Source organism: Xyrauchen texanus, chromosome 50 (genome assembly GCF_025860055.1).
Source record: "Xyrauchen texanus isolate HMW12.3.18 chromosome 50, RBS_HiC_50CHRs, whole genome shotgun sequence".
In the NCBI taxonomy this organism is placed as follows: Eukaryota; Metazoa; Chordata; class Actinopteri; order Cypriniformes; family Catostomidae; genus Xyrauchen; species Xyrauchen texanus.
This window is the reverse complement of record NC_068325.1, coordinates 16,023,958-16,047,999: the sequence shown is the minus strand read 5'-3', so window position 1 is coordinate 16,047,999 and position 24,042 is coordinate 16,023,958. Positions and strand designations below refer to the sequence as shown.

The 24,042-nt window shown below is 42.0% G+C and overlaps 1 protein-coding gene across 2 annotated transcripts; it reads right to left on the bottom strand.

Annotated features, from left to right (window-relative positions):
* Positions 1-2,706: 2,706 nt before the first annotated feature.
* Positions 2,707-23,486, bottom strand: LOC127641293 (ankyrin repeat and MYND domain-containing protein 1-like). Of its 2 annotated transcripts, none has more exons than XM_052124197.1 (16): positions 23,213-23,486; positions 22,219-22,365; positions 21,599-22,041; positions 21,287-21,503; positions 20,753-20,929; positions 19,050-20,428; positions 18,761-18,932; positions 11,929-12,069; positions 11,515-11,661; positions 9,382-9,489; positions 9,008-9,139; positions 6,991-7,104; positions 5,649-5,814; positions 5,376-5,475; positions 3,249-3,403; positions 2,707-3,079 (listed from the first exon to the last, which is right to left on the bottom strand). In XM_052124197.1, exons 1-16 carry the CDS (start codon positions 23,345-23,347, stop codon positions 2,928-2,930), a joined length of 3,885 nt encoding a protein of 1,294 aa, XP_051980157.1. In that variant the 5' UTR covers positions 23,348-23,486; the 3' UTR covers positions 2,707-2,927. The 2 variants fall into 2 exon arrangements, with proteins under 2 accessions (XP_051980157.1, XP_051980158.1); XM_052124198.1 differs by having other exon boundaries at positions 22,219-22,341.
* Positions 23,487-24,042: the final 556 nt, after the last annotated feature.

The following is a 24,042-nucleotide window of genomic DNA, read 5'->3' as shown; positions in this document are numbered from 1 at the left end:
TTTGACAAGGGCCAAATTCTTATGGCCAGACGACTCAGAGCATCTCTGAAATGGCATGGCTTGTGGGGTGCTCCCGGTCAGCAGTGGTGAGTACCTACCGACAAACCACAAACCGACGAAAGGGTGTTGAGCACCCAAGGCTAATCAATGTGCAAGGAAAAAGAAGGCTATCCCATCTGGTCCAAACCAACAAAAGGTCTACTGTGGCACAAGTCACAGAAAATGTTAATGATGGTTACGAAAAGAATGTGTCACAACACACAGTGCATCACACCATGTTGCATATGACGCAGTGGAGTCGTGCCCATGATGACCCCTGTCCACTGTCAAAAGTGTCGGAACTGGATCTTGGAGGAGTGGAAAAAGGTCGCCTGGTCCGATTATTCCCATTTTCTTTTACATCACTTGAACGGACTTTACCTGGGGATGTGATGGTTCCAGGTTGCACTGTGGGAAGACAACAAGCTGGTGGAGGAAGTGTGATGCTCTGGGCAATGTTCTGCTGGGAAACGCTGGGTCCAGCAATTCATATGAACGTAAATTTGACACGTGCCACCTACCCAAACATAGTTGCAGACCAGGTACACCACTTTATGGCAATGGTATTTCCTGATGGCAGTGGCCTATTCAGCAGGATAATGCGCCCTGCCACACTGCACATATTGTTCGTGAATGGTTTGAGGAACATGATGAAGAGTTCAAGGTGTTGCCCTGGCCTCCAAATTCACCAGATCTCAATCCGATTGAGCATCTGTGAGATGTGCTGGATCAACAAGTCCGATCCATGGCGGCTCCACCTCGCAACTTGCAGAGCTTGAAGGATCTGCTGCTAATGTCTTGGTGCCAGATACCACAGGAAACCTTAAGGGATCTTGTAGAGTCCATGTCTCGGTGGGTAAGCACTGTTTTGGCGGCACGCAGAGAACCTACAGCAGGTGGTCATAATGTTTCGACTCATCAGTGTATATACATAATATATATATATATATATATATACACTCACCTAAAGGATTATTAGGAACACCTGTTCAATTTCTCATTAATGCAATTATCTAATCAACCAATCACATGGCAGTTGCTTCAATGCATTTAGGGGTGTGGTCCTGGTCAAGACAATCTCCTGAACTCCAAACTGAATGTCAGAATGGGAAAGAAAGGTGATTTAAGCAATTTTGAGCGTGGCATGGTTGTTGGTGCCAGATGGGCCGGTCTGAGTATTTCACAATCTGCTCAGTTACTGGGATTTTCATTTCTAGGGTTTACAAAGAATGGAAAAACATCCAGTATGCGGCAGTCCTGTGGGCGAAAATGCCTTGTTGATGCTAGAGGTCAGAGGAGAATGGGCCGACTGATTCAAGCTGATAGAAGAGCAACTTTGCCTGAAATAACCACTCGTTACAACCGAGGTATGCAGCAAAGCATTTGTGAAGCCACAACACGCACAACCTTGAGGCGGATGGGCTACAACAGCAGAAGTCCCCACCGGGTACCACTCATCTCCACTACAAATAGGAAAAAGAGGCTACAATTTGCAAGAGCTCACCAAAATTGGACAGATTGAAGACTGGAAAAATGTTGCCTGGTCTGATGAGTCTCGATTTCTGTTGAGACATTCAGATGGTAGAGTCAGAATTTGGCGTAAACAGAATGAGAACATGGATCCATCATGCCTTGTTACCACTGTGCAGGCTGGTGGTGGTGGTGTAATGGTGTGTGGGATGTTTTCTTGGCACACTTTAGGCCCCTTAGTGCCAATTGGGTATCGTTTAAATGCCACAGCCTACCTGAGCATTGTTTCTGACCATGTCCATCCCTTTATGGCCACCATGTACCCATCCTCTGATGGCTCCTTCCAGCAGGATAATGCACCATGTCACAAAGCTCGAATCATTTCAAATTGGTTTCTTGAACATGACAATGAGTTCACTGTACTAAAATGGCCCCCACAGTCACCAGATCTCAACCTAATAGAGCATCTTTGGGATGTGGTGGAACAGGAGCTTCGTGCCCTGGATGTGCATCCCACAAATCTCCATCAACTGCAAGATGCTATCCTATCAATATGGGCCAACATTTCTAAAGAATGCTTTCAGCACCTTGTTGAATCAATGCCACGTAGAATTAAGGCAGTTCTGAAGGCGAAAGGGGGTCAAACACAGAATTAGTATGGTGTTCCTAATAATCCTTTAGGTGAGTGTATATATATATATATAAATATACAAAATTATATACATGATAAAAACATTTTATCATGAATGGGTCATTTTGAGAAGAAACTTCACCCTTCACAAAACAAGAAATTACCAAACGTAACAAAATCAACTATAAAAATTGTGTAAATAAACTTGCAAACAGTGGAACCATGCAAGCTCATTAATTATCCAGGCCCAGTACATGATGGAAACACCATCATGTACTGTTAAAAGTGAAGTAAAATGTACTTATTTTATTTACCAGTGAAATGTTCTCAAATTAATTGAGTTGAATTTTCTTTTCAAGTTCACGCTTTAACTTATCCAATGTAAAAAGTACTTCATCTTTTCTGCTTTTTTTATCTTCTTCACCGCAAAAAAATTAACATGTCAATTTATATCATATATTATATAAATTAGCATCTTTTTTAATTTCATAAAATTTTGAATTTAATTACATTTTTTCTCACCCATTGAAAAATATTTTTTATTCATTTTTTGCAGTTTAGTTTATTGCCCTTTAAAAAACTATTCTACAAGACCTTCAAAATGTTATTGTTACATGTTATACGAGGATGTATGAGGTTAAAAAAAAGTGTTAGATAGAATGACAAGTCACATTCTGTGACAGAATAACAGAACAAAAGCTTTTCAGAAAGAGTAATGTGAGGCCACAACCTTACATTACTAATTATATTTAATTGGAGTCTGGGGAAACATTTAAGCCTTTAACAGCTAAATAAAACTGTAATTTTCTTTAAGGTCATATTCTTGTATTTCTGGGGTCACGTTCAGATGGAAGGTCTTGCCTTTGACGTCTTTGGCTGAAAGAGGTTGACGCCGATTGCTGAATGTGTGTTTACCTCTACTATTGTCACCACTCACAACTGTAAAAAACAAAAGCAAAAATGCATTTGTTCATCCTGCATCATTTGAAAATTGTTGGTGTTTTCAGAATATACTCAGCGCAACAACTTGTCAAAGTAAAAGTCATTCTCACTTGGTGGATGTAGATGGTTGAGGTGGATTTTTTGAGAAATACATTGTTTTACTGACCTGGCACACGGATACACTCGTCTCGGTGACGCTCGTCCCAGGCCTTTATTTTGCAGGTCTTGCTGCAGTAAAAGACCTCAAGACAGCGGCTACAAGCCGACAGGACCACCCCAACTGAACGACCACACTGGTAGCAATATTTGAAGAGAGGTTTTCTGCAATTAAACCACAAACAGACACATTTGTGTGGTGAACACGTACGTTTTGGCTTGCAATCAAAAGTTTACTTTGAAAGGCTGAGCGCTCAATTAAAGGCGAGATGGAACAGTATGCAAAAACTTTGTATATCCTAGCCTTTAGGGTTAGGGATGTGTAATAATTAGGATTGTCATTTAATAATAAACAAAACAATTACATGATATGCCTCCAATTTGTGGAGGGTTTAAAGGCAGAAATGTGAAGCTTATCATTTTATAAAAGCACTTCCATTAATTCTTCTGTTAAAGTCATGTATTATTTGAGCTGTAATGTTGTTTAAATTGTCATATTTACAGTCGTTTCAGGGTTTTAGGGTTTGTTGACATTACATCGTCATGGTAACGAAGTTGTAAAATTGGCTATAATTTTACACAGAAAGGGTTAGTATGTTATTTTATCTCACTAAAATCACGTTTGCACACATATCCTTTATGTTTTGTGGTTGTACTTTTGAAAAATGGAGTATTTAAATGTAAAGAAATTAACCCCCATTGACTTCCATTATAAGTGCCTCACTGGAACGAAGATTTTAGCTTTTTTTAAAGAAAAGGAGGGATGAGTCAAAATACATTTTTGTGGCAATCAATATTATGCCACAAAGGCTGTCGATTGAGCTCAACTTGTACTGAACCTGGAACATTCCTTTAAAGCTATTTGATGTACAAAATAAGCCCAGATGAGACTTGTGATAGAAGTCAAGTATTTTTCAGCCTATGTAAGGCACATTTTAATTGCCACAGAAGCACAGCAAGTCTTAACTATCACCAAAATGCAGAATGAGATGTTTTTGTCTGCAAGTGCTTTTCATGTGGAGTTCAAAGCGGTGCTGACGGCCTGATGCGAATCATAAACACAGCTTCATGATTTCTATAGGACAGTGGTTAGCCACAGTCTACCAGCTGATTAATATTGAGGAGGATGAGAGTTTAAGAGAATTAATGCCATTGCGATGACTATCCAACCTGTGTAGGGACTAGTTCTTTCAATTAGGTTAACTCCCTCTTAGACTTTTGGAAACGTTTAATGTTACTTAAAATTGGTGCTATTTTATTGCATTTCTATCTTAATACTGTGGAAGGCTTTATTTGGAAAATGTTAATAAAGCTTTATATTATTACATATAATTTTTTTTTCTTTCCTAAGATGGAAATCAATGCATTTTGACAGGAAAAGAAGTATATTTAGAGTCAAATTTCAGCACTTTTATTTTTAATTCTGTGATTAACTACAATTTTTTTTGATTAATCACAATTCCAAATTTTAATAAGCTGACATCAATATACTATAACAATAACAATGATTCTAATCATTACAATACATTACATTACTGTGGCAGATGAGTAAAGCATTTATTAGGCGATTAAAAAGTGGCTTTAGAAGGCAATATATTGTTTATTTCCATTTCACTAAAAATAAGCCTATAACTGGCCTACAGTCCTCAGCAATCCATTTTGTAATTGAATTTGTCCATCTTTCTGAGGTAGACTTACATATACAAGCTTTTCTGAGGACAAACACGTGTCCAATGGACATTTTTGAAGCGTCTCAGTGTCACAAACACAGCATTGTTATGAGACTGTGTCAAGTTAAACGTCATTTGAAACTTGGAAAAACATCTCGAGACCCCTCATTCTGAGTTTCGCTTAGTCCAGCTGTGTTTGAACACAAACACGCATCCTCAACTTGTGCTGTCTGTTGTCCGCTAGTGTTTTTTTTGTCTGTGCAGCTGGAGTTGCGCTTGCTGCCCTCTGCTGATTGAGACTCGTAAAAACACAAAGATGGTACTTTAAGCTTGAATTGCTCTGATGGTAGGTAAATTCCTTTTGTATGGTCCTGGGGCATTATTATTAGGTGTACATTTTTTATATAATTAATTGCACTGAATTAATGCTGTAAATTGACAGCCCTTGTAATACAGGGTGCGTATACCTCTGTACTTTCCGACTAATGTCATTCTCATCAGAAGAGCTCAGCAGACTCTGTGTGGCACCTGTTCCAGTGTACACAAACCTCTCTGAGGGACTGACACCTTGAAACAACAGAAACACACACACATATTAGTAACCACATAAAACTGTGTTTTCAATCGATAGAACACACTAAAAAAATAACACTCCTTCAAGCAATGCTTCCAAACCCTCTGAAACCAGATAAAAATCCATAAACTGTTGTACATTTATAGAAACGATTGCCCTGACTCACTGAGTATGCCTTGGCTCCGTTCCTCCTCAACGCGGCATCTTTCCATTCGGATTGCTGCCTGTCTCAGGAGATCTCCCATGAGGCCTAGCAACTGCCGTCGGCTGTTATAAACCTGTCTCTCACGTTTGTTTAGGGCATGATATGGGGTATGAGCCACTCGCTGGTCCTGGTGAGAAGGAAGAACAGGTCTGGTGAGCGAATTATAATTTGATCAGGTAATAAATTCGATTATTTTATGTGTTTTTTTACCATGATGGGTGATTTTTACTTTGTATAAACCATATTTTTTATGTAAATCCCATTGACAAAGCCAACATACTGTTATTCTACAGAAGCGCTAGAAGAAGATGTAGTCACCGCTAAACAGCAGAAGGCTAATGTGGAAACAACAACAGTGGATGTGCACCTCAAGAGCATGTGTGAGGAGGTCAGGAGATACCTGCATTTGTATAGCTTGAGTTTGAAGGAATACAAAGACATATTTATGGGTATAAACTCTTGAAGATATAGCAGTCGTAGCATGCTTGCGCTAACTCCCTGTGTATGCGCACACAGTCAAGTGAAGTATACTTTGAGAGGTTAGCGTTCAACTGTATGCAGACGCTAAGTGTTCACGTCAAATTCAGAAGTATATTTTGTGCTTAACTCCTCCAAGAGCTTTTATGCTACATTCACCAAACTTGGTACAGACCTTCAGAGTGTTCTGATTCATGTGTCATTTAAACTGAATGGAATTACGGTTCTCTCATAGTGGATGATCCAAACTCTGAAAAATCCCATAGACTTCTATTGACAGAATGTTCTAACTTATCCAAGACTAACAAAATTAACATAAAAACTCAAAAAAGGTTACTTGGGGAAAACATTGTTTTGTTCGGTTTTCTGTGATCACCATCTCAGAGCGGATCTGACAGGCTACACCAAGAGTCACTGCATGTAAGAAGAAATTACTTCAAGATGTATATCCGAAAAATATGTTGCCTTAGCAAATAAGTACCATATCTGCAAGCTGACCTTCTTTCCTTTGTTTAAGGACATGACGTAAACATGCGAGGACAAATGACATAAGCCTGATATTTATTTCTTGCCAAATCGATCGCAACAACTCTTAATGTCAAATAATTGTAGGCTTACCATCGTGAATTGGGGTAATACATGAATGCCTTTTTTATGTACTGGCTCAGTCATGGTCTTTTGTTAATTTTTAATGAACAATTAAAGGAGAAGTCCTTCGTAGTGCACATTTACTATATGTGCTTTGGTAATATTGTAAATGCTGACAATCATGCCAATAAAGCTTTGCTGACTCTGGCTGTAGATGAACTGGCGATGAAAGCCGCACCTGTTGGAATGCGTAGTGAGCATAATCCACGACAGTTCCCACAGCGCACCTGCGTCCCTCGCCCATCATGACAGGCTGGAGAATGTTAGCGCCAGCTTTGATCAACTTCTCAAGCTGAACAAACCAAAATAGAATCAAAGACAGCACAATGATTAGGAATAACTACATACAACTAACATTTAACATACATTTATTTATTTTGTTGACTGGCATGCCTCTAAAGAATTAAACTGTTTCTGAATTAGGGTTAACTGAAAATTAGTAGGAGAGGGTAAAAATCTGTATTTGTAATCTGTATTTGTTTTTTGGTAAAAATATATAAAAACAAGGTGCATTTAATTTAATTAAATTTAAACTTTCTATCTTAAATAAAGTTTATTTTTCTCACCCAATTAGCTAATTGTTTATCCTTTTTTTTTAAGCATAAACCTCAAGAAATATTGTTAGATTTACGCTTAAAACGTGAAAAATCAATTTGCCAATGTGTAAGACTTTTTTTTTATTTCAAGATACAAATGCATTTTTTATGTCTTTAGAATAAATTGGCTAAAATGCTAATTTCATATTAGCATCTTAATAATATTTTCACACTTTTTGCATAGTTTGGCAAAATTACAGCTTGATTGGAAATAATTCCCAATAAAAAATACTCTATTTCAATTGATATTTTTTTTAAACATCACTTGTCTCATATTTCATCTCAAGCATGCTCTTCACTGACTCTTTTGCTGACTTGGATAACAAGTACACTGACTTTTGAATACAAAATATTAGCTGAAAATTTTTTGGTGTGGCGGAAATGACACCACAAATGCGGGACAGACATAATTCTTTAGCAAAATGAAAGAAATAATTTTCACACAATAAATATAAAAATGGTTGATATTTATTTCACTCTTTGTTTAGATTATCATAGTCTTTAACATGAAATAATTTGTGTTTTTGTAATGGATATTTAATAGTATAGTGATAGAATATTGAAAGTCCGGGTCTGGGACAAGGCTAAAACAGTAATATCATAAAAAGCATTAGAAAAGTACCAAAATAATTGATGAAGGCCTGGTAAAATTTGTAATGTGACATGCATGTACAGTACTGTAACACAAACAAAGATTTTAAGATGAATATTTCAGCTCTGTAGGTCCATACAATGCAAGTGAATGGTGGCCAGAACTTTGAAGCTCCAAAAACACATAAAGGCAGCATAAAATTAATCCATACGACTGTGGTGTGGCTCCATGTCTTCAGAAGTAATATGATAGGTGTGGGTGAAAAATAGATAAATATTTAAGTAATTTTTACTATAAAATCTTGGCCCAGTTGCTAGAGTGGGTAGAGTCACGTTGGGTTAACCTCCTCATGGTCACTATAATGTGGTTCTCGCTCTCGGTGGGGCACGTAGTGAGTGGATGCCGCAGAAAATAGCGTGAAGCCTTCACACGTGCTAGGTATCTGCAGTAATACGCTCAACAAGCCATGAGATAAGATGCACGGATTGACCGTCTCAGATGCAGAGGCAACTGAGATTCGTCCTCCACCACCCAGATTGAGGCGAGTCACTACGCCAACACGAGGACTTGAGCATTCCAAATTGGGGAGAAAATAATTAAAAAGGACCTAAATATTGATCTTTTTCTCACCAATACTCATTATATCGCTTCTGAAGATATGGATTTAACCACAGGAATCTTATGGATTACTTTTATGCTGCATTTATGTGCTTTTTGGTCCTTCAAAGTTCTGACCACCATTCACTTTGTGTGGACCAACAGAGCTGAGATATTCTTCTAAAAATCTTAATTTGTGTTCAGCAGAAGAAAAAAGTCATACATATCTAGTATGGCATGTGGGTGAGAAAATGGGGTGAACTATCTCTTTAATTAACTTCAGACTCTCACACATTGAAAGTGCCCGAAGTTGAAGACACACTTTTATGTTGTTTTAAGGATGTTTTGATATTTTTACTAGTAAACTTTACTAGACAAGATTAAGAAAAATATTTTTCGCAGCTGCTCACCAGCTTGACTTGGTTGCGTGGATGTGGTCCACCGTCATAGTTGATATTGGCAAGGGCACAGAGGGCGCTACCCACGTGACGAGTGAGTGGAAGATTGGGATCTACTCCCCCATCCAGCAGTTCATCCACAGCCTGGGAAAAGAGTGTTTATACACTCTGCATGTCAATGCTGGCAAAGTGTTGAGACCCACAAAAAATAATTACAATGTAGTTCTCACCCTTATCCTTCAGTAATGACCTTAGATTTTGATAAGCTGTATATACAGTGAATAGTGTATCTTTGATTATACAAGTATCTGAGGATGATTTCCTGGTAACAGCTGCAATTGACAAATGATTCAGGTGAAAGAACTGTCCAAATACTGTTCACATACAAGGTCGTTACCACTTGCGATGGCCAGAGACAGGGGTGAATGGCCACTCCACAAATGATTAGTACTTGCTCTGTGAGAAAGGAGAAGGGCCACCACATCTCTAGCATTCTGAAAAAAGGCAGTAGCAAACAAGCCTTTAATCATACACTGGTCTCTCATTATTGCATTTAGTTCAATGTAAATGTATTTAAGATTATTAATACTTTGATATATTCTTTAAAAAATTATACTGGTCCTAAAGAAAACATCAAATCAAATTTGACCATGTTTCCTTTCTGAGGTGCACTCAGTAATTTCTTTGATGTATGTCAAAGTGGCTTACAATGACATCTAGTGGCCTGGATGCTGCATCATTCAAACACAGTAGTTTTCAGTTACCGGTGCCATTGTAGAAGTTCACTATGCACAGTAAGCAAGGATTCATGAATGAAAGTGTCGAATAAAAGGGCAGTTACTGAGATTAAGCTAGTAGTATTCAGCTGGTCATGTGATGCTAACATGGCTACCCCCATGAGGCACCCCTGTCCAATGTAGAATAAAAGAGCTTTAATAAGGTTACTTATCCGATTGAACTCTTCATCTCACATGAGTGCTCATGATTTTATACATGTGTTTCAAAATTACAATTTATTTCATTAGAAGTAAAACATTTTAAATGAGGAAAAAAATTACTGAGTGAACCTTTAAAAATGTCTCTGGTCTTGTTGTGTTTGATTGATCAGTGCAAGTTAGTTTTCATAATCTTTCTAAATTTAAATCTCTTCAATTCTGAAGCTTTTCTTTTTTGAAAAATAGTATAAACGAATCATATCCAACTTTTCAGAATCCAATTGAATCCCAATGGATAAAATCAAGTCCTGAACAACATATTTGTGAAATTTTCCATTTCACTCACAAATACGTCATGTTACCATAACGTTACATGCACTATGAATGCAGTTTCATGTTGTCAAATTGGACCATTTTCTTTACATTTATTGGTTTTATTTCACTTTGTGTACTTGTGTTCCCGGTCAGAAATGACCAGCCATTGGAAATGAATGGATTAGACTACAAAATACAGAAATATTAAGTGTTCAGGAGCATCCCAATCCTTTAGATGAGCACATATGTGGATGTGAGTTTGCACACACAAAGTCGTCGGACATGTGCACACTCACTCACTCTCGCTCACACACACACACACACACACACACACACACACACAACGTGTTAAACACCCTTTTGTGCATCGTCTTTCCATGTACACTCTTTGAGAAATATCTCAAAATCTATTTTCTACAAAATCATATTATGTTTTGTTTGGGCTCGTTTGAATTGGGATAGTTTGCTGTAAGTTACGATATGTCATTGTCTATGTTACATGTATGTTTCCTAAAGTAATAACAAAACACGTGACAAAAAGACACTCCTGTACACACCTGACACTCATATTTACAGTGGGAAATTCATGCACTAATACTCACGGCAGTTTGGCTACTGTGTGAAACAAATGTTCTCATTGGATTTTACTAATTGATCTCTTTCCAACGATATACAATACATGGCTATCCCATCTTTTTTTATGGTTTTACCAATTCTGAATATAATTGAGATGAAATTATGAGAACAAAACATCTCTAATTTGTTAGCAAATTAAAAAGCATTATTTTAGAATTGGTAGGATTAGCTATAGAGATATAAAGATTTAAAATTACACATATTTTGTTTAGATTAGCAAGTGGTTATTAATTTATTACATAATTATTATTATTTTACATTTTTTCTTTAGGGAGTGCACCCCCTCTAGTCCAGTATAAGCTCAGTTCAATGAATCCTTCAATAATCAATAAAAAATATATACTGTATTTTTTAAATGTGTTTAAAGAAGTACAAAACCATCATAATTAATAAAAAAAGTTGACAAAAAATATATTGTGATAATATATGCAATAAGTGTTTATTTATGATTTATTAACAATCTTAGTGGGCCGGTCATTTTTGACCGGGAACACAAAAGGTGTTAGCACAAACAAACACAGCACAAGGGTTAAGTAGCAGCCTTAATAAAACAGTTGTATTGCTTTTGAGACTTTTTGTTTTTTACCTCTACTGCTGAAAACGTGTAACTTCATGTAGTTACAGCATGCTTACTGTATAATCACTGTCTCTTTGGCAGGCCACGTGCAGTGGTGTCCTCCCGCCTTCCTGTGGAAGCTCGACAGGGGTGCAACTGAACTTAGCTGGGGGTCCAGAGGCCATGAAATGTTTATTCTCAAAGGCCTGGATCTCAAACATGTTCTGAGGGTTTGTATGTCTTTGATTAGAGATATATTAAAAGGTTGTGGTGCATATACAGTATCTCTGGCATCTGCCACTGCATATGCAAGAATCAGTATTGTGTAATCTGCATGTCACTATTAACAAGAAAACATCATAGAACAACAGCATTGTTACCCCCATACAAAACAACGTTACAGAATAGGTAGAAGTTAATAGGATACCTTTTATATTAACCCTGGTGTTTTTACATCTAAATTCACAAGGTAAGCCAAAAGAAACTCTGACCTTATCAAGCTCATAGACTTCATCAGCATCCTCAGCTTTGACGTCAGGGTCTGCCAGGGCATGAAGAAGGAGTTCAGTGATTTCTGTGCCCTCTACTCCTGGTAATCCTGCTGATATGTGAAGGGGGTAAAGGCCCTTTTGCTGTCACAGAAAGAGGAATTAACTCATTTAACCCAACAGCCTGATGACTTAACCTTACTGTTGATGTTCTTATTAAATTTAGTGTTTATTTTATGAAAACAATGGGATAGTAATTTTTTTTACAAATAATCAGTTTTGGGTGGGTTACTTTAAAATACAATATAGTAGGCCTACTGATTACAAATTACACAACTAAAATCCGTAATCTGTAACGTTCACTTTTTTAAATTACTCTTTTAGATTTAAGATAATCTTTTCTGTTTACTTTTTAATTTTTTTTTATTTCTTATTGAACAGTCTTAAGAAATTGCACCCTCCTTTTTTATCCTTCACATCATTTTTGACCCATATTGAAAACCACTAAAAATACATAAATTCCTGATAAGTGTGCAATGGCAGTAAAGACCCCTCTTTACGAAAATCTGTTTCATTATAACAATATATATATACTCTATATATACATTATTTCCACTAATGTCAAAAAATGTGTTGCAGTGTTACAGGGGTTTAGGAATGTGCTATCTAATTTCTCTGCCACAAAATTACATTCAATAGGTCTTTTACCATTGGGGGGCTTTAGCCCCATTGTACCCTATAATATAAAATCATGTTAGTAAATGTATGCACTATGTATACAGTAAATATATATTTGAGAGGAAAGTATGCAATGTGTGGGAAAGATGCATTAATCAGTGGAGTAGGTGGGAAGCTAGAGAAAATGTAAAATATGTCTAGCTCAAATTGGATCAATAGATGTACAAAAACTATTCAAAGCTGTATTACATCCAGAAAGTCCGAATGTGAAATGACACAAATGGTTCTTTCCGTACGGGTCAAAATTGTACAGATAAGACAATGGAAGGAACAATTTGTTTAAATTAATATTTTTCTTAAACAGTTATATCCAAAAATATATTTTCTTTTTTTTATTTATTTAGTTTGTTTTGATGGTCTTGGCAAAGTCGAACTTTTGGTTCCAATCCGAAAACTATGCAGTATTTTTAACGGATTCTTTACCTGTCCCGAGTCAGAAATGACCCCAAGACAATATGAGGTTTAAGTGCCAATTTACACTCCTTTACTGAATGTAATCATGTTATCCATCAAAATAACTAATCTTTTTACGCACATTTAAAAATTGTGTGTAATCAAATCACAAGTACTTTGTTTTTTGTAATCTGATTACACAATCCAGATTCAAATGTATTCCATTACTACCCATAACTGCAAATCGTCTCCTATTAAAATTTGTTTTATGGAAATTCAAATAAAACTTCAAAGGGAGTTGAAAGACTTGATTGTTTTGTCTTGAAACGTTTGGTTACGTATGTAACCTCCGTTCCCCGAGGGAGGGAACGACACGTTGTGTCGGGAAGCGACACTAGGGGTCTCTCTTGAGCGCTGATATTCACCTCTGATCTATTGAAAAGGGCCAATGGGAGTTGGCAGTCAGTATTTGCATACCCGGCCCCCGGACATACGGGTATTTAAGCCGGGCAAATACGGGAGTTCATTCAGGATTTTTCTGAGGAGCCGGAATGGTCCGCCACAACAGTGGCTCAGTTCAGCGACATGGCGAAGGAAAGACACAACGTGTCGTTCCTCCCTCGGGGAACAGAGGTTACATACGTAACCAAACGTTCCCCTTCTGTCGCTCTCTCCACGTTGTGTCGGAGAAGCTGACACTAGGGGACCCATTCCAATCTTGCCATGTGCTGAACCATGTACGCGGAACCGCCGATACAGAGGCGGGCAGGGATTTCATCCAGTGCCGCGCATCGTCTGTACCTGGCTACACGCATCCTTCCCCAATGCCCCATAAGAACATCGGAATCCTTCTAGTTACCCTGGGAGGGGAACAAGGCGATGTTTGCCAACATGGGAACGGGCCAGCCTGGCTGGGCCTCTTTTCTCTCTATGTTTCTCGCGATAGAGCAATCACGGCCGGGCCCTTACACGCATATAGGGAAGGGGTCTTACCCAGACCCCTGCGGAGACCACACCTGCCCTTTTTCTTGGGGAGGAAAAGTGGTAGACACGCCACACGGCCGCCTTAGGGCTCATGTGGAAAGTATGGTGCGGTGGTAGATCCAGCCTCGAAAGGGGGAGTTGCTACAGCATGGCGACCGGGCAGCTGTAACTGCCTAAGGGAGACACGGGGTCCGCCGTAAGGGGACAGAACCGTGGAATTACACACAGGGGGTCCAAACAGGAGGCCTTCTTATTTTACCTGTGGAGCCCCTATACCAGTACAGGGTGGCCACCAGGGTACCCGCAGTGGCTTGGGTCGGCGAAGTTCCTCCGCTGAACCGCGGACCCGAGGGCTGGGGAGGAATCGACCAGGGTCCCGACTCGAGTGGGGCGCCCTGGGAAGAAGGCGCACTACTTTACCTTGACGCCAGGAAAAGGGCGCTGGGCTAGCAATCCACCCGGCCGGTCGGTCTCACGTGTTACCGAAGTTCTACGGGCTCGACCTGAGAAAACACGAGACGCAACCGACTCAACGCTGAGGTTGTAAAACCTCGCGAAGGTGTTGGGTGTTGCCCAACCCGCGGCTCTACAGATGTCTGCTAGGGAGGTGCCCTTGGCCAGTGCCCACGAGGACGCAACACCCCTTGTTGAGTGAGCTCGACCCGCAAGGGTAGGGGCACGGCCTGGGTGTGATAAGCCAGTGTGATGGCATCGACAACCCAGTGGGCGAGCCTCTGTTTGGAGACGGCATTCCCTTTCTGCCATCCCCAAAGCAGACGAAGAGCTGCTCAGAGCGCCTGGTGCTCTGTGTGCGTCCAGGTAAATGCGCAGGGCGCGCACTGGACACAGCAACGAAAGGGCTGGGTCTGCCTCCTCCCGGGGCAGCGCTTGCAGGTTCACTACCTGATCTCGGAAGGGTGTGGAACCTTGGGCACATAGCCCGGTCGCGGTCTTAGGATCACAGACGTATCCGCCGGACCGAACTCCAGGCAAGTGTCGCTGACAGAGAACGCGTGAAGGTCCCCGACCCTCTTGATAGAGGCGAGCGCGATCAGCAGGGCCGTCTTAAGAGAGAGGGCCCTGAGTCCAATTGATTCAAGCAGCTCGAAGGGAGGTCTCTGGAGTCCTGCCAAGACTACCGAGAGATCCCAGGAGGGAACTAGGTCTGGCCGGGAGGGATTCAACCTCCGGGCGCCTCTCAGGTACCTGAGGATCAGGTTGTGCTTACCCAAAGACTTGCCGTCTACAGGATCGTGGTGGGCGGCAATGGCGGCAACATACACCTTGAGGGTGGACGGGACAGCCTCCTGTCCAGCCTCTCCTGTAGGAACAGGAGCACTGACTTGATCGCAGCATCTCTGCGGGTCTTCAGTTCGGAAGAACACCAATCTGCGTAACAAGCTGCACTTTAGGGCGTGAAGGTGCCTGGTAGAAGGGGCTCTGGCTTGGTTGATTGTATTCACAACGTTCGCCGGTAAGCCGGCTAGCTCTTCCGCGTCCCGTCCAGGGACCAGACGTGGAGGTTCCAGAGGTCTGGGCGTGGGTGCCAGAGCGTGCCCCGTCCCTGAGAGAGGAGGTCCTTTCTCAGGGGAATTCGCCAGGGAGGAGCTGTTGCGAGAAGCCTGAGTTCCGAGAACCAAGTCCGAGTGGGCCAGTAGGGGGCCACTAACGTGACTTGCTCCTCGTCCTCCCTGACCTTGCACAGCACCGGTGAAAGAAGGCTCACTGGGGGAAATGCGTACTTGTGCAGCCCCGAGGGCCAGCTGTGCTAGCGCGTCTGTCCCGAGGGGAGCCTCTGTTAGGGCGTACCAGAGCGGGCAGTGGGAGGTTTCCTGGGAGGCAAACAGGTCTACCGGGACACCTGCTGCAGGGGCACTCCTGCCCGTAGAAAGCACAGGTCTGTCCAGGGTCGGAGTGTTTTGAGGCAGGCGGGGGTGATCCTTACCCGATGCATGCCGTGGTGCCATGCTTGTCTCGGGACTCGAGTCTGGAGCCAGTGCTGGAGTGGTCACACATGCATCAACCCCAGCGGCGCGACTGCCGCGGAGGACGCCACATGCCCCAGGAGCCTCTGGAAAAGTTTTAGAGGGACCACTGTGCTTGGCTTGAAGGAAGCGAGGCAGTCCAGCACCGACTGAGCACGCTCGCTCGTGAGACGTGCTGTCATTGAGACTGAGTCTAACTCCAACCCGAGAAAAGAGATGCTCTGAACCGGAGTGAGCTTGCTCTTTTCCCAGTTGACCTGAAGCCCCAAGCGGCTGAGGTGCCGGAGCACCTGGTCTCTGTGTGTGCATAGTAACTCTCGAGAGTGTGCTAGGATGAGCCAGTCGTCGAGGTAGTTGAGAAATTCGGATGCCGGCTACTCGTAGCGGGGCAAGGGCCGCCTCTGCGACTTTCGTAAAGACGTGAGGGGACAGAGACAGGCCGAAGGGGAGGACTTTGTACTGGAACGCCTGGCCGTCGAATGCGAACCGTAAGAAGGGTCGGTGTCGTGGCAGAATTGAGACGTGGAAGTACGCGTCCTTCAGGTCTACCGCTGCGAACCAATCTAGATGCTGAACGCCAGCCAGAATATTTCTCTGTGTGAGCATTTTGAACGGGAGTTTTAACAAGGCCCGATTGAAAACTCGCAAGTCCAGGATTGGTCATAAGCCGCCGTCTTTCTTGGGTACAATGAAGTAAGGGCTGTAGAAACCCTTCCTCATTTCGGTTGGAGGGACGGGCTCTACCGCGCTCTTGGCTAAGAGGGTCGTGTTTTCAGCGGACGCTTCCTGAAGGGGGCGGAGCCGGGCAAACTGAATTGCGTAATCGAAGTCGAATGGTCCGGTGCGAAAGCCACGCTTCCCAGCTCTACGCTTAGGGGCACCAAAGGGACGAGTATTTTGGACGTACCGGGCGGGCCTCGCGAGCGGGCGGAACAGGTAATGCAGCGTCGGGCGGCTTCGTTGCGGCCTGAGGCTGAGGTGCTGAGAATAGACTCAAAGCACTTACCTTGCTCGCAGCACCCGCAGGGGCGGGTTCGTGACTGAGGAGGAGGTCTGATGCTGGCGTCCTCTGGACTCATCTGAACCGGCCGGCCGGGGACAGTCGTGGGCAGGCGGAAGGCGGATCGCCGCGTCTGGTGTACCGGACTGTCGTAATCTGAAAGCAGATTGCCGTGAGAACGGCATTTGCGGGCCAGGTGACCCAGAGGCAAAGGAAATAGCTCTATTATTGAGAATGTGGAAAATGTAAAAACAAAGGATTCTCCTCCCGGCCCTCCACCGGGAATGGAGAGGTCTTATCACCTCCGGAGCTAACGCCTCGGTCTCTGGGTCGGTCGCCTCAGGAGCGCCTGGGAGCCTTCCGGGTCCTCGAGGGGGTCCGTGAGACGAGGGGCGTCCTCTTTCTGCGGGGAGCTCAACGCGGGGCTGAGAGCTAGGCCTGCTCTCGCTCATTGAGGCGGAGCACCACTTCCTTTCTTCCTTGAAAGCCGCAGGAGGACGCCCTCGGCGCAGCAGACAGGGCATGGCCCCTGGCGGCAGCTTTGGCGGCGGGCAGGACGTGTGACCTGGCCTCCGTCTGTATCTTCACCACTGAGGACTGCTGGGTGGAGTCGTCAGGTGGTGTCGCCGAATGGAGCTGGGAGACTGGAGAGTTTTGAGAAAGCGTGCTTTGTCTGCCTCCTGTACTACGACCAGATCCAGTGCATTTGTTATGTTTCTGGACCACGAGGGTGGACATCGCCTGTCCGAGTGCAGTTCCTGCAGCACGTCAAGAACAGGACTACCCAAGTGCAAATCTTGAAGTGCCTTGGCCTGGTGGACTTGCAGGGAGGGGCCATGGCATGCAGGGGGGGAGCGGTCTGGGACCGTTCTACCGCCGAGGGTAGTGAGAGCGGAGGAGCGAGGAAGTTTGGCTCGCTCAGCTCGTCGTGCATGTCCTGAAAAGGACGTTCAACGCCGCTGTGTTCGCTCTTTTAGAGAAATTTACTCTTTTAAGGAAAATAACTCTTTTAATATACACAGTGTGTATGTGTGTCTGCGCTGTCAAAGCGCTCAGGGGCAACAATGCACGGCGTGCAAAGTGAAGGAGAAAGCCGCTGTTGTGCGCCGTCACGATCCAACAGCATGCAGATCGTCAGAGGAAACAGGAACGTTTTATAGTGGTGTGTAAACTCGCAGCAACTGCAGACAGACCATCGGCTCCAAAGAAATTTTCTGAATGAACTCCCGTATTTGCCCCGCTTAAATACCCGTATGTCCGGGGGCGGGGTATGCAAATACTGACTGCCAACTCCCATTGGCCCTTTTCAATAGATCAGAGGTGAATATCGGCGCTCAAGAGAGACCCCTAGTGTCGCTTCTCCGACACAACGTGGAGAGAGCGACAGAAGGGGAAGTCATGTTTGGTTCCAGTACCAAAACATATGCTGTATTTTTAAAGTACTCTTTACCTGTCCCGGGTCAAAAATGACCAATTTACTCTCCTTTACACATTTTCATTAAACATTAGAGAGATTCTTTGAAAGTCAAGACTGATAGGTTATGTAATCTAAATGTAATTATGCAATCCATAAAAAGTAACTGTAATCTTTATATGCACATTTAAAAATGTAATGTAATCTAATCACAAGTACAATCCAGATTGCATGTAGTCCATTACTACCCATCACTGCAAATCATCTAAATCATTGAGTTGAAAGACTTGAAACAGACTGGAAGAGCAGATGAATCCTCACCTCTGGAGGTAGAGGTATGTCTGTGCAAGCCCCACACTCCAGCAGACGGCGAACCCCCTCGACATGGGAAGCTTTGATAGCCAGGAAGATGACTGGCATGGGGACAGTAGAGGCATTTGGGTCTGCTCCTCTCTCCAACAGTAGCTTAATTGTGACCCATCGATTCCGATGCCTATTGGAGCAGCCAATCACCAATTATAAAATGAAACAAACAAACAACCTAAAAAATAAATGAACAAAACCACACACACATACATGCAGACAGACAGACAGACAAATATGCACTAACTCTGTCTTTAGAAGGGCAATTTTCCAGACTGTCTCTTGGGTGTCTGCAGGGGTCACTGTACTTATCTGGCACAGGGCCTCTGCACTCTTCTGCAGGTCCTCCTCTGTGACGTAAATGTGAAAACTAGCCATAGAACATGCAGAATCAAAGGTAGGGTCATCTGATTTGATGCTCCTTTCCAAACCTTCATCCATCTCCTGATCTATCTCTTTCTCAGAGTTGTTATACTTCTCCAGCATCTGCTCTTGCCAGGACACTGAGCCCACTGGGATTTTATCATCAAAGACTTGAATGGATCTAGTCTTAAGTATCTTTGAGAACTTGATGACGTGTGGTTCTACTGTTTGCCTGTCTTGTTCAAGCTCAGGCTGAAGAACTGCTTCCTTGTTCACACCCATGTTTTCAGTGCTTTGATTTTGAGCTTGAAGATTCTCTAAGTCCTTGAGGCCTTCAGGTTGGTCAGGCTGGGGAACTGTCTCATCTTCGTTTGTGACATGGTATTGTTTCATTGGCTCTTGAGCTAAAGGTTCCTCAGAGGTCTTGAGGGCTTCAGGTTCGTCAGGCTGGGGAACTGTCTCATCTTCATTTGCGACATGGTTTTGTTTCAATGGCTCTTGAGCTAAAGGTTCCTCAGAGGTCTTGAGGCCTTCAGGTTCGTCAGGCTGGGGAACTGTCTCATCTTCGTTTGCGACATGGTTTTGTTTCATTGGCTCTTGAGCTAAAGGTTCTTCAGAGTTCTTGAGGCCATCAGGTTGGTCAGGCTGGGGAACTGTCTCATCTTTGTTTGCAACATGGTTTTGTTTCATTGGCTCTTGAGCTAAAGGTTCTTCAGAGTTCTTGAGGCCTTCAGGTTGGTCAGGCTGGGGAACCGTCTCATCTTCATTTGTGACATGGTTTTGTTTCATTGGCTCTTGAGCTAAAGGTACCTCAGATTTCTTGAGGCCTTCAGGTTGGTCAGGCTGGGGAACCGTCTCATCTTCATTTGTGACTTGGTTTTGTTTGATTGGCTCTTGAGCTAAAGGTTCCACAGAGTTCTTGAGGCCTTCGGGTTGCTGAGTGACAATCTCATCCTTGTTTACATCCTTGTTTTTGTTGATTTGCTCTGGAGCTTCTGGGTCCTCAGAGACGTTGAGGCTCTCTAGATGTTCAGTATAAGTAACTATCTCATCTTCCCTTGTGTCCTTGTTTTCGTAACTATTCTTTAGAGCTTCAAGTTTCTCTGAGTAATTAAAGTTCTCAGGTTCAAGATTTTTGTCAGCATGGTTGTTCTGTCTTGTTGTCTCAAATGTCTCTTCACCGCTTTCATCTTTGGGTGCTTCTGTCATTGGATCTGGAGAGGATTCTTGAGAGACATCCTCAAAAGGGGTGTGGGGTTTAATCTTTGGTGTAACAGTAAGAAAAAAGGGAGGAATGAGAAATTGTCTTTTTAACATCATCAAAAAATATATATGCAGCCTAGATTCATGTAAATTAATGACACAATGCACCTCAATCATTAAAGTATAGCTAGGCCACTAACCAATTATTTTTATTATGCTTAATGTTTAGTATAACATTAAGCTTACAGCACCTTTAAGTTGGGAAGCTATAGTTTCAAAATAGCTACCCCAAAACTGACTTCAACCCCCAAGACATTACAGTAAATCAGATTGTCTCACAATATGAGTAATCATAATAATTGTCTTTATTATTACAGTTTTTACCCATGTTTCAGAGCTGATATTCTGGGTAATTTTCTCAGCCAGTGTCTCACATAATGATTGGAATGGGTAGTAAAGGACACTGCAGACAGCAAGAGCAGACATGCCTTCATCATTTAACTTATTAACATCAGCCCCACTGTTCAGCAGCAAGTGGATGACGTCATTGTGGCAATTAACCTGCATAGTTTGAAACACAATAAACACATAAAAGTTATATTGTTGTATATGTTTATAGCTTTTCAAGATCTCAAATCCACCATTTAGTGCAAGATTTCTACAAAGATGTGAACAAGAAATACCAATGCTGCCATCTGCTGGTAAATTTAGTTTACAATTCATTATGACAGGAGAACAAAAATTTTAAGAAGGGAAAATTAGTGTTCTGCTACAAGTATGGGAACTATGTAATATACTTGTAGTAAAAAACAAAACAAAGATGTTACGTTCCTTAAAAGCTATGTAAATTGCTGTCACAATTGCCTGCAAATAGTCAATCACCATACCAGACTGTGTTTGGCTAAAACAGATCCATACCGTGGCTGCGATGAGTGCCGTATGTCCTTGTGCGTCACTCACGTCAGGATGGACGTTTCCATCTCTGAGAACTTGGTAAATGCTCTTGGAGTCACCATGTGAAGCCTCTTTGATCAGTTTCTCTGAGTTCAGTTCAAGTTGACCTTTGGGTCCAAACTGATCTCTGTTTATATTTAGGACTGCGGCAACATCCCAATCTAATGTCTCTATCTCAAATCTGTGTTGAAAAAGAAGGAAATCATATAGACAAATGAAAAGTTTAAGATTTGAGGGACGGATTAGAGCGATTACAACTACCTAAATTATTCCTACCTGTGTCTTTGAATGTTGCCATTCATGCGCTGCTGCAGAGGCAAGGCTGTGGGTGGTGACTGCTCCTCTACGCTGATGTCACTTCTACCGAAAAAGTGCATGTCCAGTTCCTGACGTAGAAACTTGGGGACGGGTAGGTGGTCTGAATCCGTAGAATATCTCTCAATGTCTGGAGGCAAGATAAAGCGTTCTTCGTCCTCTGAGGTATCTTGGTCTGTCTCTTCATCCATCCTTGACTCTACGGAGAGAAGTTGAGGTTGGTTCAGAAGGTGTTTCTTGGGTAGTCCGTCCATGTGTTCTGGGAAGTCCCTAAGAGTAAAGCCGCCCTCCAGTATGGTACACAATCGCAGTAGCCTCTCTCTGTGCCAAAGGCCCACATCTTTTCGCCCATCAGGGTATTTTAAAACCCCAGGCCCGAAGCGTTCATCAGCATGATACAAACCCTGTGTAGATGAGAGGAATAAAAGTAATGCAGTATTATAAACTATTCTACAAATAAACTGTGGCACACATTTTAATATATAAGACTAACTATTTAAAGTTAATATTAAAAACAGATCTAAGCTACTATATTTGCAATGTACAGAAATATACAAAGAAAGACATTATTGTCATCCCACCTTGAAGGTTGCTCCATCTGAGAAAACCTGAATTCCATATCCCTCTTTACGGTTCAAATAAAACTTTCCTGTGAATTTGGATCCATTCGGCCAGGAATAAGTGCCTTTTCCGTGGCGATAATCCTTAAAAAATGAACCTTTGTAGAACTGATTATAAATGACAATACTTTAGGGTTAAAGGGATAGTTCAACCAAAAATTAAAATTATCTCGTCAATTACTCACCCTCATGCCGTCTCAGATGTGTATGACTTTCTTTCTTCTGCTGAACACAAACAAAGATTTTTAGAAGAATATTTCAGCTCTGTAGGTCCATACAATGCAAGTGAACGGTGGCCTGAAGTTTAAAGCTCCAAAAAGCACATAAAGACAGCATAAAAGTAATCCTTAAGACTCCAATTGTTTAATCTATATCTTCATAAGCGACATGATAGGTATGGATTACTTTTATGCTGCTTTTATGTGTTTTTTGGACCTTCAAAGTTCTGCCAACCATTCACTTGCATTGTATGGACCTACAGGGTGAAATATTCTTCTAAAAATCTTAATTTGTGTACAGCAAAAGAAAGAAAGTCATACACATCTGGGATGGCAGAATTTTCATTTTGGGGTGAACTTTCCCTTTAAAACACAAGCGCTCTCCCAGCTAACAGGGAACCTTCTCAGAACTTTGGCTAATGTTCTCTAAAAGTTCTCTCAAAGTCATGAACAAACGTTTTTACAGTAACCTTAATACGTTATTGGACTGGGAAAAAAAGGACGTTTTTAACGTTCTTGGAACTAAAATAACCTTTTCACAACCTAACCGTAACGTTAGGAAAATCGTTCATAGAACCAAAAAATAAATAAATGTTAGCTGGGCTGTGACGTTTTTTTAAAACAACAACAACAACGATGTTTATTAATGACTTATAGAGTACTTATAAACTTAAACTTTATCTTAGAACCACCAGACCATTATATTTGGTATCCAATTGCATGTAAGTGAAACATACCTCTCCATTTGCCCATGTGAAGACACCAGAGCCATGTTTCAGGTTATTTTTGAATTCTCCCTCATATTTAGATCCATCTGGCCATTCCTGGATCCCATGTCCATTTCTTTTGGGAAAATTATCATTGCCCCACATTGTCAAAGTATTCTTTCTTTCTTCAAATAAATCTGAAGTTCAGTTCTGACTATTTTTGGGATGCCATTTCATGATTTAATATACGTTTATGTGGTCTTCATACAGCGTTTGACTTCTTAAAAGAACAGGAAACGACAGTTTTATGTTTCACTTCGGATGGTTACCTTGACGACGCGAGTTATAGTTTTACCAGCCGCGCGCCCCCGTAAATTGCGCGTCGTAAATTTTCGTATCCAGGCATCTGTCAGAGTCAAATGCTGCACGTCATTATAAATGTCCTTAAATGAATTAGAGTTTCGCTCCTTCCCCTACAAGAGTGCTGATACGCCAGATGGTGTATTTCTAATATAATTATCCATGGCAAAGGCTGGTGACCCCCCTATTAAAAGAACACGTGCACGTTTTTGGTTTGTTTTCATGTTCATAAGAGCCGCGTAACTATGCGACCGGGACGTCACACGGGGCTCTCGCGTTTGTACTTGTTTTCGCTTTCACACACATTAATATACGTATTCGTGTCTATTTAAGTTAATTACTATATAATTAATGTTGCTGTTGCCCAGTTGTTGTCCTATTTGACAGCTGCCAGACATCAGCGCGAGCACAAACCGTCCTCAAGGGCGCGCACTTCAGCACGCGACACTTGACACCTGAAGTGTGATGAATGTTTCTCTGTCTTAGGCCAGTTAGGATCA